Source organism: Cherax quadricarinatus, chromosome 65 (assembly GCF_038502225.1).
Source record: "Cherax quadricarinatus isolate ZL_2023a chromosome 65, ASM3850222v1, whole genome shotgun sequence".
Classification (NCBI taxonomy): domain Eukaryota; kingdom Metazoa; phylum Arthropoda; class Malacostraca; order Decapoda; family Parastacidae; genus Cherax; species Cherax quadricarinatus.
The window spans coordinates 7,630,216-7,647,715 of record NC_091356.1 but is presented as its reverse complement, the minus strand read 5'-3'; the positions used below and the strand labels follow the sequence as shown (position 1 = coordinate 7,647,715).

Genomic DNA, 17,500 nt, shown 5'->3' with positions numbered 1-17,500 from the left:
AAAGTACTTCAGTCACAGAGTCGTCAGGAAGTGGAATAGCCTAGCACGTGATATAGTGGAGTCAGGAACCATACATAGCGTGTCTACATCAGGAAGCAGAGAGAGAGAGAGAGAGGGAGAGAGGGAGAGAGGGAGGGAGGGAGGGAGGGAGGGAGAGAGGGAGGGGGGGGACCTAGTAGCAATCAGTGAAGAGGCGGGGCCAGGAGTTGAGTTTCAATCCCGTTGAGTACAATTAGGTGAGCATACACACACACACACACACATTATTACTCAGAAAATAGAACTGACAGCAGGAGAGAATTGAACCTTTAAGGGAAGAGGTAGTCTGTATACAATAGTGAAATTGACTAGATTTTCACACTTGGCCAAGCTATGGTAGAGCAGGATTGTAGATGAACGAGGAGGCTTTAGAAAGGGTAGGGGGCGTGTAGACCAAGTGAGCTATATTTAGATAAGGGCAACTCTAGTTTCATTTATGGATTTTGAGAAGGGCATCTTTCCAGCCGCATCCAACTCGTTTGCTTATTCAGTCAGTACGGTTCACTGTGATTGAATATTATGCCGTAAGCCGCAGTAAATGAGCCAAGTAACAGGAAGCTGCTGGCCAGATTGTCGTAGAATTTATTCCACCGGCTATATACCTTCCTTCCCTCCCTTGAGATGGCTGTGACCTCGGGGTCACCGTGACAGTTATCATCTACACCTAGTGTGGGGGAGGGGGATTAACGACTTTCACCTCACCTCAGAATAAAGGCCATATGTCATCCGTCTTGCCATGTCTAATTCTTCAATGGCTAGATACAAGTGAGATCTGTCTCGTTAGGTCTCGGAACATTGAATTGATGAACATTATAGTGGCTGACATTCTCACATATCAGGAGCATTTAATTAGCTCTCCTCGTCAGTACTGGCAACAGCCTCAAGGCAGGGCATTGGACATACTCTGGAGCTATCTGGCTAGTTTTGAGTGTCCCGTCACTTTCGAATCTGGCACCATGAAGGACACACGGCTGTCTTGCGGGGGAGCACACGGGGCCGGGCTCTTAATTCTCTGACCTCTAATTTCACGTGTGTTCCAACGTCTCAAGGACGGGCGTGAGAGAATATTGACTCGGAGGATCTCTGGACGTACTCAGGATTCTACAACCTGGAGCTGTAACTTGTGGGTGTTACTAGTGCTCGGGTTCAGCTGAGTGTCAGCGATTTGATGATATTCCGATATGATGACCGCTCATCATTTAAAAGGATAGAAATTAATGGGTGTCTTGTGCTGATGTCTCGAGTACCACACTACGTCCACAGTTCATTAATTACATTGCCATCCAAAATCTTGTGCAAGGTAGGTAGGGACGTAACTGAGTTGTTGGAATAGCTTTACGAAAGTCGGTCCAGAATTGGTCAAGTGTCATTAGTTACACGCAAGTAAGCACCTACATTTCAGCTCTACGCTCCATTTAGTGAATAAGTGTGCTGGATTACTGTTTGGCAGTGGACCAGGTACCCGGTGTCATCTTGATAAGTAGCCAGTCTCCAGTATACTTGGTTCGACAGCCACGTTGTGGCGGAAATGGTCAAGTTAGAATTCATGGAGAGGCTGGCGGATTTTAGGTGGTAAAGCTGGCGCTAATTAAGAATTAACCCAACACACATACGTAAGAAAATCTTCCACAATAATCTTCCCGTCTCATTGTAAGTTATACCAAGTCTGAGGCTCCAAGTTTGAATTCTTTTTTATTCTTAAGGGAAAGCGCTAAATTCATTGAGGTTGTACACCGACTGTAGAATGGGAGATAGGATTGATTCAAGGAAGGGGGTGGGTAGCTTCGGTTCCTTGGATTAAGAGCCCTTCAGCATCAAGGCACTCTGCTACCTGGATGAAGAGAGGGTCGTGGGATTAATGTCTGTCGTGTGCTCGCTCGTCTGCTGCTGTGTGTGCACGCTCCCATGTCTACTGATGTGTGTGTGTGTGTGTGCGTGTGCACGTCCCCATGTCTGCTGCTGTGTGTGCGCACGCCCCCATCTCTGATGCTGTGTGCGCGCACGCCCCCATGTCTGCTGCTGTGTACACGCCCCCATGTCTGCTGCTGTGTGTGCACGCCCCCATGTCTGCTGCTGTGTGTGTGCACGCCCCCATGTCTGCTGCTATGTGTATGCACGCCCCCATGTCTACTGTTGTGTGCACGCCCCCATGTCTGCTGCTGTGTGTGTGTGCATGCCCCATGTCTGCTGCTGTGTGTGTGTGCACGCCCCCATGTCTGCTGCTGTGTGTGCACGCACCCATGTCTGCTACCCTCTTCCTCACGCCGTTTCAACCTCATTAACCTCTCTTAATTACTCCTGCATATTCCTCATCCAAAGTTTTATAGTTTTTACGCTTCCACCTTCCTTCCTCCGCCCATCTATCCTCGTACTCTCCTAATGTTCTTTGCAAATCTCTCCATCTCGTGTTTTTCTTCCCTGTGTATTTAATTATTTAGTCTCGTGTTACCGTGTTCAGCCTTGATCTGTAGAAACACGCAACCCAGTGACGTAGAAATCTCAATTTAATTGTTATTCATGCTTATTTCTAAATATATACACTTGTCTTAAAAGTAATTATATGAAATTAATGTGTATAATTGTTTAGTAGAGGTAAAATAATGTACATTTCGGTTACGGTTTTAACGTATTAAATAAAACGGGTCTATATATATAAGCATGTGGATCACATTATACTGCATTTGTGTTTATATTGCCATTGTGTCGGTATTTTATACCATTTATTTCCATAAGCATGTGGAACTGAGCCGCGGTGGGCGATGTTCCCCGGACTCTACACCAGGTAGACATTATGAAGATACTAGTGATAGATGGTGACCACAACAACTGTCTGGGAAATCTTGCGCCTTAGTCATATACTTTTTTTTTTCTTCCAGGAAGAAGACTGCTGCCGACCTGGTGAGATGTGTTGGTCTCGTTCCTCAGGATCAGTAACCCTCGTCGCCCTCTACAGGTGGCATAATGCTGAGTCTATGGTCGGTGGAGGACTCCATTCTTGTGCCAGAGACGAAGAGAACTTATTTCTGGTGAGTGTGTTTACTCTGGGTGGTAGAGGAGAGAGGGATCTATGACGTGTGATGCTGGCTAAACTCACGGGTGTTCTTGTTTGATTCGCCGGCATAGTCCCGACCCGGGAGTTCTTCACGGGTCTTGCCCACGGGTGTAATGTTTTACTCTGGGGAGGTGTTTATCCTGGGGAGAGGTGATGTTTAATCTGGGAAGATTAGGTAAGGTGAAGTTTGTCAGGAAACACTTGTCCTGTTTCCTGACACTGTTCTTAGGCATCTGATAAACCGCATCTGGAGTTTTTGGTCGTCTGATTGAGGCCTTCCGTTAGCTTACCGGTCCACCCCTTTAAAACTATGGTTAGGACGTGCTCTCTGGGGGAAGGAATCTGCAACATGTGATGCTGGTTTGTACTCTGGGTAGGTGAAGAGAAGCAAGAAAATGCTGACATGATGAAAAAAGGAAATGCAGTATAATGCCATCTATTACTGACCATTGACATACTGTGAGTGTCACTTGTCAGCGGCACTAGTCGGACGGGAACATCTTAGGTTTCCTTCTTCAAAGTGTAGTTTATTTGTCTATTGTTCCAACAGTATCGAATTTTCCGCAACCGTTCGTCAGTACTGTCTTACGTGTACTGGTGGGTGCCAACCCTTGCGTAAGGTTCATGGATGCCACCAACATGTAAAAGTACACGATGATAAACAACCGTGGTAGAAAGCAGTGGCCTCAGCGTTGCGCCCTAGAAGTTGGTTCCATGAGCTGGTATGTTACCATCTCACTGGTCAACACTGATTTTCTGGCCAATGATATTACACCGATTTTAGGGCAAGTTTGTGGTACTGATTCTGAATGTCATCGGTTTTGCTTGATTTAGCTCTAGTTTTTGATAAATTTGGTATCCCATTGAAAAACATAAAGGATGTGAAAAATATATTGATCAGGCGAGGCTAACCTACAAATCGCACTGAAATTATATTTAGATCATGCAAAAATCAAATCATGTAAGACATACTAACACTTCGTTCTAAATAATAGCAGATTAACATAGTAAGATAATTCAGATACCACTAATTACTGCATATGAAAACGTGGTAAGATTTTCTTTTGTTAGTCATCAGCAGTTTTGTTGAGTGAGGAATTGTAAGAGATGCATATTAGTGACCATTGTGCAATAAGACACATTTCAAGCTCCTAATGGAGCTGTCTATAAACAACCATTAATTTCTTGGTTGATATTCAAGTCCCATTCGAAGTAGTAGTCCGGTAAGCTTTTATTTTAACTTGTTATAGACAGCTCTTTTCAGTTTGTCTGGATACTGAAAGTTCAGATGTTTGCTGTGACAGACTTGGCCATGTATCAGATCACTGACTTGTTCCTGGGAGAACTGCTGGGGTGATGAAATACTTCATATTCACTTCCACTGCTATCACCTGTGTTACATCCTGAACTCTGAGTTTCTTCAACATCTGACAATGGAAGGTCAGTGTTGTAAACACTGGTGTGATAACGTCGTTGCTGTGTGGCACAGGTCACCTTGCTGACTCCAAATCAGGATATTCCCAGACTTTTCTGTATCTGTTGAAACTTTTCACATTCCCCATACAGAAATAACAATCGTCGTGGTGGTTTTACGGCTCTCACACCATAGACACACCCAGATTTAAACTTTTCCTTTGTCCATTTTTCCAATGTCATAAACATTCTACACAGGTTTTGCAAACCATATGGAGAGCCCAAGACTTGTCTTTTTCTCCAAGCGCCACTCCAAAATTAGCTTGTTTTACAATATCTGTGATTTTTTCTTTGTTTTTGCAAAGATTATTCACCACAAATGTAGCAAAATACACTGGTATTGTTTAAGCAAGTTCTTCGTGAAGAACTCATGTTTATCTGGGAAAAAATAAAATAATGGTTACAATACTGTCACGTGGTCGTTGTTAATACAATTTCGTTAAATATTAGACCATTTAAAAATAAAATTCTAATGTTAATTAAAACTATCTGCGTATACAAATTGTCACTACATATACACGAGTTATGGCTAAGTTCCCTGTTAATTCAAGGCATGTATGCAATATTTCGCAAACTAGAGCCAATCTGAAAACCCTTCTGACATATTCGAATTCAGCAACCCCAAAATACCCTAACACCTGGCGCGCGAAGAGGACCAAGTTATACGCCTATGGTAAACGTGTCTAATGGGTCTTGCTAATGTAACTGTTGCTGGTGGGTCTTTGATGGTTCATGGCCTGTTTAGTGGAGGCAGCAGGTGCTTTGATGCTAATGAAGGGCTCTTGATCTCAAAAAGTGGACTTACCCTCCCCTGACTTGGATCAAACGTTTTCCCATGACTACAGCACAATACCGGTGCTCTCAGTAACCCTCGTACATATTTTCAGGTTGGCATTCAAAGATTTCATAACATTTCCACGTATCTAATGATGAAAAAATACTGTAAAAATAAGAGTTTCACAATGATAATGTTTTCCGACGCAGTGATGTTTGGCCTGAGGGAGGCGAACCTCCGCGGTATTGTACCATTCTGGAAACTCTTTCATATACTGAATGTTTTTTTTTTTTAATATTACGATGATATTTTTTTTGGGGGGGGGGGAAGAGGGGAGGAACCACGAAATATGTACGTTCTGCTGTTTATTTTAGAGATGAAAGTTCGATACTGTAAAGGGAAGTCACTTACCAGGAGAGGGAGGGAGAGGAAAGGTATAATGGGAGACGTTGAAATTGGAATGGATTAACAGGCAGGGAGGTAAAACAGTTAATTGGGTCAACCATCAAAATAAACTACAGTTGACTGAATTATCAAAACAAACTACATTGGGTGAATTAACTATCAAAACAAATTACAGTTGACTGGGTCAAATATCAATAAAAGCGATGATTGGATCAGCAATTACGGGACAACACTGGTGAGTTGATAAACTACCAGACACAACTCAGTTGAGCGTCTCAACTACAGTACTAGTAACTCGTTGACTCTAGATCACCTTAGTGTGGCGATTGTTTGTACCTGGGTATATGGGCTGCTTTCTCTGGAAGGGGTGTCATTATTTCCATAGAGTACTTTCCCGACTAAAGCTTAAATTCTCTCTTGCCATAAATGGTGATATTTCCCATTTTGTCAACATTTTCTGATATTTACTGCAGATGACAGGGAACGAATGTGTGTGTCTAGGTCCACTGGGTCTGTTTTTCACTTCTCTCATCTCTCATTCCAGTAAGATACGGTAGTGTGAAGATATGGAACTAGGTACGCTAGCATCTTCCATGTGTATATTACCCTCTCTCCTTTCCAGAGCGCATATTTCCATTTTTTTTTTGAGGTTTCTCAATAGTTTAAATGCTTTATTGGAATTTTTTTTCGAGCAGTCTCTGAACCTCTGTCAACACTGAGCAGTACCCTAAGCTAGAGAACAAGTGTAATGTGAACAGTTACCACTGACACTATTTCTCTTGTGATGAATGGTTTTGAAAACCGACAAGTTGAAGAATTGAGACACTTATGCAACACATGGGAATCTTTATTGAAGAAGCGTTTCGCCACACAGTGGCTTCATCAGTCCAATACAAAGTAGAAATGGGTAAGGAGAGTAGAAGTTTGAGGTAATCAGTCCCTCAACCTGGAAACGATGTGTTCAGTCCATCACTTGTAGGAAGTGCAGCATAGGGCCAGAGGTGGCTTATATACTGCGGTGAGATGAGTTGAAGCAGGAGGAGGCGGGATCACAGTGGGACCTGCCACTAGTGTAAGTAGGTCGTCGTCCAAAGGTTGGGCAAGCGTTGAAGTCTTTGTACCAAGATCCCATGATGTTGCAGTGTCTGACAGATGTGATGAATGGTTTTGAAAACCGACTAGTGGCAGGTCCCACTGTGATCCCGCCGCCTCCTGCTTCAACTCATCTCACCGCAGTATATAAGCCACCTCTCTGGCCCTATGCTGCACTTCCTACAAGAGTGATGGACTGAACACATCGATTCCAGGTTGAGGGACTGATTACCTCAAACTTCTACTCTCCTTACCCATTTCTACTTTGTATTGGACTGATGAAGCCACTGTGTGGCGAAACGTTTCTTCAATAAAGATTCCCATGTGTTGCATAAGTGTCTCAATTCTTCAACTATTTCTCTTGTTTTTTTTAAAGTTCTCATTATCCACCTGGTCATTTTCTTGGCTTTTGCAGCATCTGGTTTATCTTATTTGAAAGATAGATAAGCTGACATTATTATAAGAGATCCTTCACATTTTCTTTACATTCCATGGGGTGATCCCTCTATTTTGTATATCGTTCCCATTTGAGTTACTTATTTTTTTCATATCTTAGCAACTGAAATTTATCTCCAATGAACATAATGTTATTTTCAACAATCCACTGGAATATTTTTGGTTTTATACTTTTTCAGGTTTTTTGTCTTCTGTTGAGGTGGCTTTCATGCTAACTTTTGTCATATGCAAAGTGTGATATAAAGATATGGTTTGTTTTAATATATGCTATGAAAATGAGAAACAGGAGTGGTTCCAGGACTGTATCTTAGGGTACTTAAGTTTTTACATTGCTTAGCCTAGATTTTGCAGTGTTTACTGCTTCTTTGTGTTGTACCTGTTAGGAAATTGTATATACATTTGCAAACTTGTCCTGTTTTACCTATTATTCTTATTTCATCTGCTTTCACTCTGTGATCGCACTTGTCTAATGCCTTAGCGAAGTCTGTGTACACCGTGTACATTGTGAAATTCTTCCCAAGCCTTCGTAATTTAATTATCATGATCCAGTAGTTGTGATAAGCATGATCTCCCTCAGAGAACGAAAAGGCACAATACCGTGACTGGAACAATACACAAATAACCCGCACATAGGAGACGGGAGCTAAGGACGACTCTCCTATGTGCGGGTTATTTATGTAATGATCTCCCTCCAAACCCATGTTAACTTGGGTTGTACAGGTCATTTTCTTCTATAATCTTTGTAACTTGGCGTCTCACCACCTCAAACATTTTTTTTTACGTGTGAATTTATTGCCACTGGCCTGTAGTTTTTTGTCCGGCCTGTACTGCCCCTTTTGTGCAGAGGAATTAATATAAAATCGGACATGTTTATTTCCCTCACGAATTGTCGAGTTTCTAGTGTATTTGTCAGATACTCTTACGTGACTTGCCGAGTGGGCAGAGATATTTAAAAACTTTCTGGATCTTCCCTTCTTGTTTAGTGGGTCACTGGACATTGATTTGTACTGTTTTTTTTTTCTTTTCTTTTTCAGAATTTTGCTCATTTCCTTTTCATCATGTGTATGGGCTAATTCTACTGGAGGGATGGGTTTTAATTTGTATTTCGCTCGTGTAGAAATATTTCAAATATTTTTTTTTATTTCTTAGACTGTTTTACTCTTCTTTCTCGTTGGAAAGTTTGCTCTCTATAGGTAATCTGTGTGTGCAGTTTGATTTGTGAATGATACTTGCATTGTTGGTCGCAGATCCTGCAGGCTTCATTGATTATTTGAGTTGCGGAAGTTTGTTTCACTTATACTTGATAACCTAGCAAAAGAGAGGTATAAAAGCATACCTGTGCTGTTAGAAGAGCTGTTTAGGTTGGGGTAAATTGTATCCTTGATGGGTATGGAGGTAGTTACTGCGTCATTAATGTTGGACTCCCGGAGAGCCGTCCAAATCACCCCTCCTCTCCGGAGAGCTAACATTAACATCTCAGGAGCAACTTCAAAACAGTTTAGGGCATCACCCATCCCGACCTCCATGGCTCGTACAATAGCACAGTCCTCGTCTGCACCATTCCATGTGCAGGGTGACAATACATTGGTGACACTGTTTGCATTCTTGATGTCAAGCTTTCTGAAGACCCATACAAATGAAAAACGACAACACAACGCATGCGTTATAAACAAACTCACCCCTTATGGCATAGGACTAGTCCAAACTTATTTCAACAGAGGATGAAAGAATTAGGAGCAAGTGCATGGAAGCCGCCGCCGTCTGAATAGTTATTGAGAATAATTAAGGGACTTTTTAGCTTATCGAAACCTCTTACACTCCCACTCACATGCCGCCACCTTATGACCTGACCTGACCTGACCTGTTTCTCTGCCGCATGTCATGTAGCCTCTTCCCTTTTCACTTCACCAGAATGTATATTTAAAGATATAAAGAAATATTTAATAAAGTTTACTCCCCAGGGTAACTTTAAAAATAAAGACAGCTTCTGACTCGCGTGTCTTTGTACCATAATAATGTGAATGGATTACTCATATTTACATTTGCAAAGTTTAATATAGCCTCGTAACCCCAGTATCATTGTTATTTTTATATAAAAATAACTTTTGATAGTTAATGTAATTAACATAAAGAATGCAAATAATGCGGCATAGAGATGCTTTGTATTCAAACTGTTAATGGAATACTCTAATTTACATGTGAAAAGTTTATTAGAGCCTCATAACTCCGAATAGAGCTCAGGAACATTGTTGTTTTGCTAAAATTATTATTATTAGTTATTATTAATTTTGCCCGGAATGTTGGGCATAATATGAAGTTTTTGAAATTATAATGTGTTCGCACTTGTTCAACACCCATGAAAGTAATATTTTCTCGAAGAATTACATTTGTAATTATATATAAAAATAAATTTGTGGTTACCTGGAGGTTACCTGGAGGTTATTCCGGGGATCAACGCCCCCGCGGCCCGGTCCATGACCAGGCCTCCCGATGGATCAGGGCCTGATCAACTAGGCTGTTACTGCTGGCCGCACGCAGTCCAACGTACGAGCCACAGCCCTGCTGATCCGGCACTGACTTTAGGTATCTGTCCAGCTCTCTCTTGAAGGCAGCCAGGGGTTTATTGGCAATTCCCCTAATGCTTGATGGGAGGCTGTTGAACAGTTTTGGGCCCCGGACACTTATGGTGTTTTCTCTTAGTGTACCAATGGCGCCCCTACTTTTTATTGGCGGCATTTTGCATCGCCTGCCCAGTCTTTTACTTTCGTAGGGAGTGATTTCTGTGTGCAGATTTGGGACCATTCCTTCCAAGATTTTCCAAGTGTAGATTATGATATATCTCTCCCTCCTGCGTTCCAACGAGTACAAGTCAAGTGCTTCCAAGCGTTCCCAGTAGTTAAGGTGCTTGGCAGAACTTATACGTGCAGTAAAGGATCTCTGTACACTCTCTAGATCTGCGATTTCACCTGCTTTGTATGGAGATGTTAATGTACAGCAGTATTCCAGCCTAGAGAGAACAAGTGATTTGAAAAGGATCATCATGGACTTGGCATCTCTCGTTTTGAAAGTTCTCATTATCCATCCTATCATTTTCTTTGCACGTGCGATCGTGGCACTGTTGTGATCCTTGAAAGTGAGATCCTCAGACATTAAAGTACTAATGCAAATGATGGACATAGATAATTTTATGATGTATAACAATGAAATCATAGTGTGGTAAATTTTGAGTTCTCTCCAAGTTAAGAATTACACTGAATAATATATTTAATATTGCTAGCCGACAAACGCTTAAGCGCGAGTCCTGCAGTTTACTAGTTTTATTAAACTCGTGTGGAAGTGCTAAACTGGTAGGAGTCATACAGCGAATGGGGGTTTACAGGAGTCGGGGTAATAAGTAGTTATTCAGTGAAGGGGAGGCCAGGGTGAGTTACTTGGTTCATGGAACCTGCCCCATCAGTAAGTCACTCCTCTTGAAGAGCTCTTACCCTATCATCATGTTCTTCCTAGTGCCAGGGATACTTTTTGTTGAAAATACGAGTTCTTATGTGACACGGAAGCTTGTTAAACGTTGTGCACTTTGGCAGATTTGCTGGTCTTGTCGTATGAACATTTAAGGTGACAGATCCTACAGCCTTATAAGTACATTAAGAATACGCTTCACATTCTCATGGGATTGTTAATACTTCTTATACCTAGAATATTTCTTTTCCAATTTAGGAACCTGGTCTGAGACCAGGCTGGGGGGATGTGATCCATAAACAAATGTAGCCACCGAACTGTGATCAACGCCAGACCGGAATAAACATTGCTCGGTCTCATTTTCTATAAGATAGTTTTCAGTGTTCTAATATTGACTTTACACGTTTGTAGGATAAGTTTGCCAAGCAAGAAGGTTCCAGACTGAGAGTACCTGTGTGTTGCGCCCTTACTACCTTTCCTCTATTAAGATTTTTAGTTTGTATATTTGTTGCCACAATTGTTTGTTCTAGTGTATTATGTTACCGGTCTGTGTACCGGAGAAAGGTAATAGGAGTTAAAACCAATAAACTCTGTTTGGTGATTATACCTCCCTTTTTCCTGTGTGTCAAGCAGGTGGTGGTATTGTAGATGAATGGTTCAGAGAACCGACAAGTTGATAAATTAGACATATATGCAACACTTGGGTATCTGTAATGAGGAAACGTTTCGCCACACAGTGGCTTCATCAGTATCGACTCAAGGCTGAGGGACTGATTATCTCAAACTCCTCCTGTTCTTCATGATTCTCCTTTGTATGGACTTAAGAAGCCACTGTGTGGCGAAACGTTTCCTCATTACAGATACCCAAGTGTTGCATATATGTCTAATTTATCAACTTGTAGGTGGTGGTAATAGTTAAGTGACCTACCTAACCTTCACGCTCGCTGGAGTCAGTGTGGAAATACCAACCAACGAGTCAATACTCCTGCCCTGATCTCATAAACTGACTGGTGTTGGTTTTCTTCAGTTTATATGTTCTGATAAATTGTATAAAACTGACTGATCCAGTATGAAGACTACATATTATACTCTGAAGGAGTATCAGTATGTAAGTCATATTCTACAGATTCAACGTCTCTCTGCAGCCATGTATTTTAAGGCGTAATCTAGGAAATGAAGTAGAACGTACAGTTAAACTATCTTGACGAAGATATTGTATAACGATATAATCTATTCAAGTAATTCATTAAAATAAAATAAAACTTAAGATTATTATCCCTCCAAACTTTAAGAAAGTATGTGCTTAAGGCCTTATATAGACTTAAGAGCGGAACACTGTCAGATATTATAGGTACTAAGGGGCTTTATTTTTACGTGGTCCTTCCGAGTGAGGCTCCGTGAAGCCTCAGTTTCACAGGCTCTGTTGGACCCCTGTTGTTTTAGTTTCTCTAACTTCTTGGTCCAGAGATTCGATCTCAGTGGTGAGAGCCGCGCTTCTCACCATTACAAATATATTCGTATATAAAAAAAAAAAGAATGATTACTATCACAGTACCTGTTTTAAGTTAAGGTACTAAATTTATGGCATTACATTACCCTCATATACTGTGTTAAAGTCGTACAGCGCCTGGAAATGGAGGGTAATCAAGTTTGACCGAATGAAGAGAATTGTATAAAAAATTCCTTCACCAGTATGAAGTCGCTACTCTTTTGAAGGTATAAATAGTGTCTAGGTTTCAAGGGTAGTGACCCCTCCATGGAGGTTTCTAGACGCTGGTGAGGGGCTCTCGATCTAGGGAATTGGATGTGTTCCAGTTGTCTGAATACCTTCCATCCTCCCCCCAACCTGTGCTGTATAACCCTACGGGTTCAGCGCTCCCCCATGAGTAATAATAAAGGGTAGTGAAAAAGGGAGTCACAATATCTGGTTTATTGGATAATGTTAGCTACAGAGTCTTGAGACGTGGTAAGGTTACAATGTCGACTAAACCTGTGGATTGTGATGTCTGATCAACTGAAAGTGAAAAACAATGGATTCTAGTGTTTGTACTTTGGAACTCAACGCTGTTAGCTTAAGTGATAGAGTCGACCTCGAGAAAGCTAATTTATGTTAACAAAATATATTTGCTATAGGACAAAATATAGCAGTTTCTAAATAAATACAACACATTATGTACAAGAATTCATACTTAAACAGTCTACCTCCTCTTTACAAAACTGTGTCGCAAGGGAAATTAAACCTCAGGGTCCTCTCCATTAAGGCTGATTTTTTGCCTTCCTGCCACGAGACACAGGATAGCCTCTCCCGCTTATATAGAATTATTTAAAGCACTTGTTTTTAATATTTATTGTATGATCACACCTTGTACGTATGAACCACAATTTTTCTGTATATTTATAATGTGTAAAATAACCACATGGGGAGTTGAATGATAGCCCTAGGCCTTTCGTTTGCTACAATCAACATATCAGGACCTTGCGATGTTGTAGGAAGCCCAAGTTGTATCGTTCAGGGGAACGATTCTAGCTGGAATAGGTAAGGAGGCAGACACACCAGTGCCAGGAAGATAGAATATTAAAGCATTAGAAGACAGCCTGCCCACAAGCAATGATAATGTAGTAACGACCTAGCGAAACTAACATTAGTGATAAAACAATTATCAAAAATTCGGCCAGACTTCGATATATAAAAGATTTTAAATTCTCAATATAGATATATTTGGGAAAATGTCATATTAAGAAAACTGGTCTATGGCAGACTCGCTTAAAATGAAAGGGAGACATCTATAGTTTATCTATCCGGCCCAGTTCTTGAGCATATGCGGGTCTAACACAAGAAGACCCCCAATTCCTCGGTGTGGAACCAGGACACTTCATACAATCCACAACTTTCGTATAGGAATCTGGCTTCATGCTATTCGCGATGACCTCTATTATAAACGAATCGAGTTTGAACAATCCAAAACTATTATTATATAATGAGCGTTTATCATATTTTATAAGTGCCGATTCTGAAATAAGTTTTTCCAGCCATAAGGTACAAGGAACTAAGAGCTTCCGGCCAATTTGCAGGACTGTAGCAAACTTGGAGTTAGAACGATACTACTTGGGCTTTCTACAACATTGCAAGCAACAAGGCCTAGAGCTATCATTCAACTCCTCCTATGGTTGTCCTGTGCATATATATTAATTATGATTAAAATAGAAATAGTCATAAAACCGACATGTCAGCATATAAGGAGTATAAGATAACACAAGTACCATACTTGACATTTTCCTGAGATCTTGTTTCCGTCTCCGGTATGCTGACAAGACATTTATGCGCTCAAGCAACTTTTATCTCGACAATGTGATGTTTAAGTAGAGATTTTTTCTTAAAGCTCAACTTCAAGTGAAACATCGTCTCGATAGTTTTGTTCGAAATACTTGGCTTTGAAAGATGTTCGTACAATAATAAATATGATTGTTAGTTATACAATGATTAAATTTACCAAAAGGTAATCCAAGAATTATGAAGTTTGAAGCTAATGTACATCATAGCGTTACAAGGTTAGCCTACCTTACAACGTAGTAATATTACCTATAAACTTCAATAATATTTAAATTTGCATTTAGTTAAAAATATTTTATCGCGATGTTAATACATTTAAATGTTTCCGGTCATAATTTGATTTCATTCGACCAAAAAGTTAGGATCAAGATTTAGGTTCCACAAACCCAGCATTTTTTTCATATAACTCCAGCTTATACAGTAAATAATTCTTGAACATTAAATTATACTGAAACTTAATACACGGCTAAACATAATTTACTTTGGGGAACAAAATTTAAGGCCCTGGCAAGACTTGACCCCTCGTGGACTCGGCCTAGCCTTGGGGTATTCTGTGGACTCAGTATAGGTCTGTGGTCCCTCCTGGACTCAACCTATTTCTGGGTTTCCTCATGGGATAAACACAGGCTTAGGGCTCTTTGATCTGAGTTCCCCTTAGTGATGAACGCTAAACTTGTCACACAGGACACAAAGGTGTTCCTACATAAACAGTGGGCCTGTTTACCAAAACGTGTAAGGCCTGGGATGAAAATGGGCAGTTACCTAAGTACATCAGTTTATACAGACACCCATGTCATTACCGTGGGCAAACTTGACTACAAATATCATTATCCAGTACGCACCAAAAAAAAAAAAATTTTTACAAAATGTCCTTTTCAAGACCTTTTTTACACGAAAGGTACATTAGAAAAGATGAAAAAGAGGTACAGGGTAATGATTAGTCTGTTTGGTCAAGCAAATCTTTGGGAAATCTGAGATACAGATTGTAGCATGTTAATACTGTGAGAGTGCTGATAGTTTCTCATGTTTGTATATTGAGTCTTCTGGTTAGCGTACACTTTGATTCAAATATTGGTATACCTTGTAATGTGTGTACAGCTGCACACTTACACTGGTACCTCTTAGCGTATGTACAGCACACACCAGAAGATAAGTCTGTACACCTGCAGTGAGAATGCACTTTGCATACATTATGGAGGTATATTTAATGTAGTTATATCTTTTCAATTGTTAATTTATACAAGTTTACAGTGTTGGAACTGCATACGACATACGGTACGAAGCAGTTTCATATTAACAACTTTATGCTACTAGCAACAAACACCGTTTTAACTGTTGGAAGATGGTTCCATATATAAATATGATTTATTAATCTCTATACATAGATGATATGGTAGTGCTGCACACGCAAATCAAATGTATAATGGTTGTTGCATGCATATCTTCAAGGTGGTGGGACAACAGTGATTATATAAAGTAACATACATGTGTACCTGTACTCTAGCTGAGGATGATCTTCGTAACAGCACTGAAGTAACTCGTGAACTTGGTACTCTAATTAGTACTTGGAAAATACTGACGAATGAAACTAGGCTAAAATAATTGAAGTGTATGGACCCTCCTTAAAAAGAAATTAGCAAGTGTTATATCTTCAAAACTGTCAGTCTTTAAGTTTTGTGTAACATGTACCCGCCGCTCGCGAGGTCATATACAGTGTGTCGTTCATCAAAGTGCATGAAACAGAACAAGTACAAAAATGACAAGATTTTGTATGAGTACAAAGGCATCTGTTACCTTCACGCCTATCTAATAACAGTTGTAGAGGTATCTTAAGCTCCAGTCCATAACTCATTAGGTAAACTTAGATAAACACAAGTAGTACAACATTACACACAGTCCAGTAATATTCTAAATAAAATACGAATAATTACTAACTCGAACGTGAGTAAGTGAAGGTGGTGTGAGCCACAACACCATTTCTTGGCCAAAAGGATCTTGGCGATGCCAATCTACGCTTGCATACGCCCAGGGATGAGGGTTACAAGAGTCTCCCCTTCCCTCTGACTTCTCATTTCTTCTCATTCACTGATTGTCAAACGCTAATCCATTGACTCCCAAACACAGAGGTAGAAACCAATTCAAAAATGTGATAAAGAAAATCCATTAATGTACGTCATCTTACACAGCGTGAGGCTCTCTGAGACAGCACAAAGACTGCTCAAGTCTATTACCACGTCCCCTTTATTTTAACTAGCGAGACTGAGGGGTCGCCACAACGCTCTTACCTCGAACATCACAGTGTAAGTCTCACCCAGCGTAAAACATCACCAGACACTGTACAAGAGAAACCGCGGTTTGTCCCCCACGTGAAGTTCTGGAATAATATATTATCTAATATTCAACAACGTGTGTGAAACAGTCTGCTGTAACAAGGAGCAGCGTGCAGTCTCATCCTGGCTCTCAGCTCCTCCCCCCTCCGTGCCTGGCGAGACCTCGTGGGGGGAGGAAGGGAAGGGGACTGTTCCTGAGTCTTTAGCGCCTCATTAAGGCTCAACGAAGCACCAATACTACAGGTAGCATCAACAAGCTCAGTACATGGAAGTTGGTCCATGCCCACGCCCGCGTCCCTGCATTCCACGCCCACGGGTCCCGAGTGTGTAGTTTCTGGTCCTCAACAGTGGGCGTGACTTGCCCGAGTGGGCGGCGAGCTGTGGGGACAGGAACTGGTCCTGGGGCGGCGGCGCAGGCGTCGTCGCTAGGAGGCTTCTCACAGTGGCTGTTATCTTCAGCGATGCAGGCAGCGTGCGCGATGGCGTGGGCTATGTAGGTCTGTTCTACCGTACCAGAGAAGAGGTGAGCCCCAGGACCCATAGCGTACACTGGCACGTCCTCCCCACCGTGCGTTTCGTACCTGCAAGAACGAGGACACACAAAAATAATAATATGCCATTTTGTTCAGTTACATGATATTGGCATCATAATGAAGTACAATAGTGCATTACATGTGCAGGAAGTACCACTTAATGCCTTTCCTACATACTGGCCTCATTTTTAGTGTGATAAATGGGACATTGTTAAAACATTTTTTCATCCTAGGTATCTTTAGCATCTATGTCATGATAGGGATATTTAAGTCTGAAGGTGTACCTAAATAGGAAGAGTGAAGTCTTTATTGGTACTATACTGTTTGTACGCCACCACAGTCATCCTCTTTATACTCCCTCCTCTCGATGCTGAAGCATCCCAGATTATAATGGAAGATAGCTCCCATTACCCTATTCATGCAACCCATCTTGCATGAGGGAATAAGATAAAAAAACGGTTTTATTTTGTTTGTGCAGATGTACTTCTTCCAGGTGCTTGCAAACTCTTGCACCATAGTGGAGTGGATAATTTTCATGACAAAATATTTCTGGAG

General features: G+C 41.1%; 1 protein-coding gene and 1 long non-coding RNA gene across 2 annotated transcripts in view; one reads left to right on the top strand and one right to left on the bottom strand.

Moving 5' to 3' along the window:
- The window catches only part of LOC128700613 (uncharacterized), a 71,427-nt gene that overhangs the window by 29,916 nt on the left and 24,011 nt on the right, over positions 1 to 17,500 (top strand). The window contains exon 4 of the long non-coding RNA XR_011393831.1: positions 2,916 to 3,065. This is a non-coding gene — a long non-coding RNA (uncharacterized lncRNA). The remainder of the gene's footprint in view (positions 1 to 2,915; positions 3,066 to 17,500) is intronic.
- The window catches only part of LOC128700517 (alkaline phosphatase, tissue-nonspecific isozyme), a gene marked incomplete in the record, with an annotated part of 275,054 nt that continues 270,233 nt past the window's right edge, over positions 12,680 to 17,500 (bottom strand). Inside the window, 1 exon segment of the mRNA XM_070098903.1 lies at positions 12,680 to 16,993. Within this exon segment, the coding sequence (XP_069955004.1) occupies positions 16,633 to 16,993 (361 nt within the window).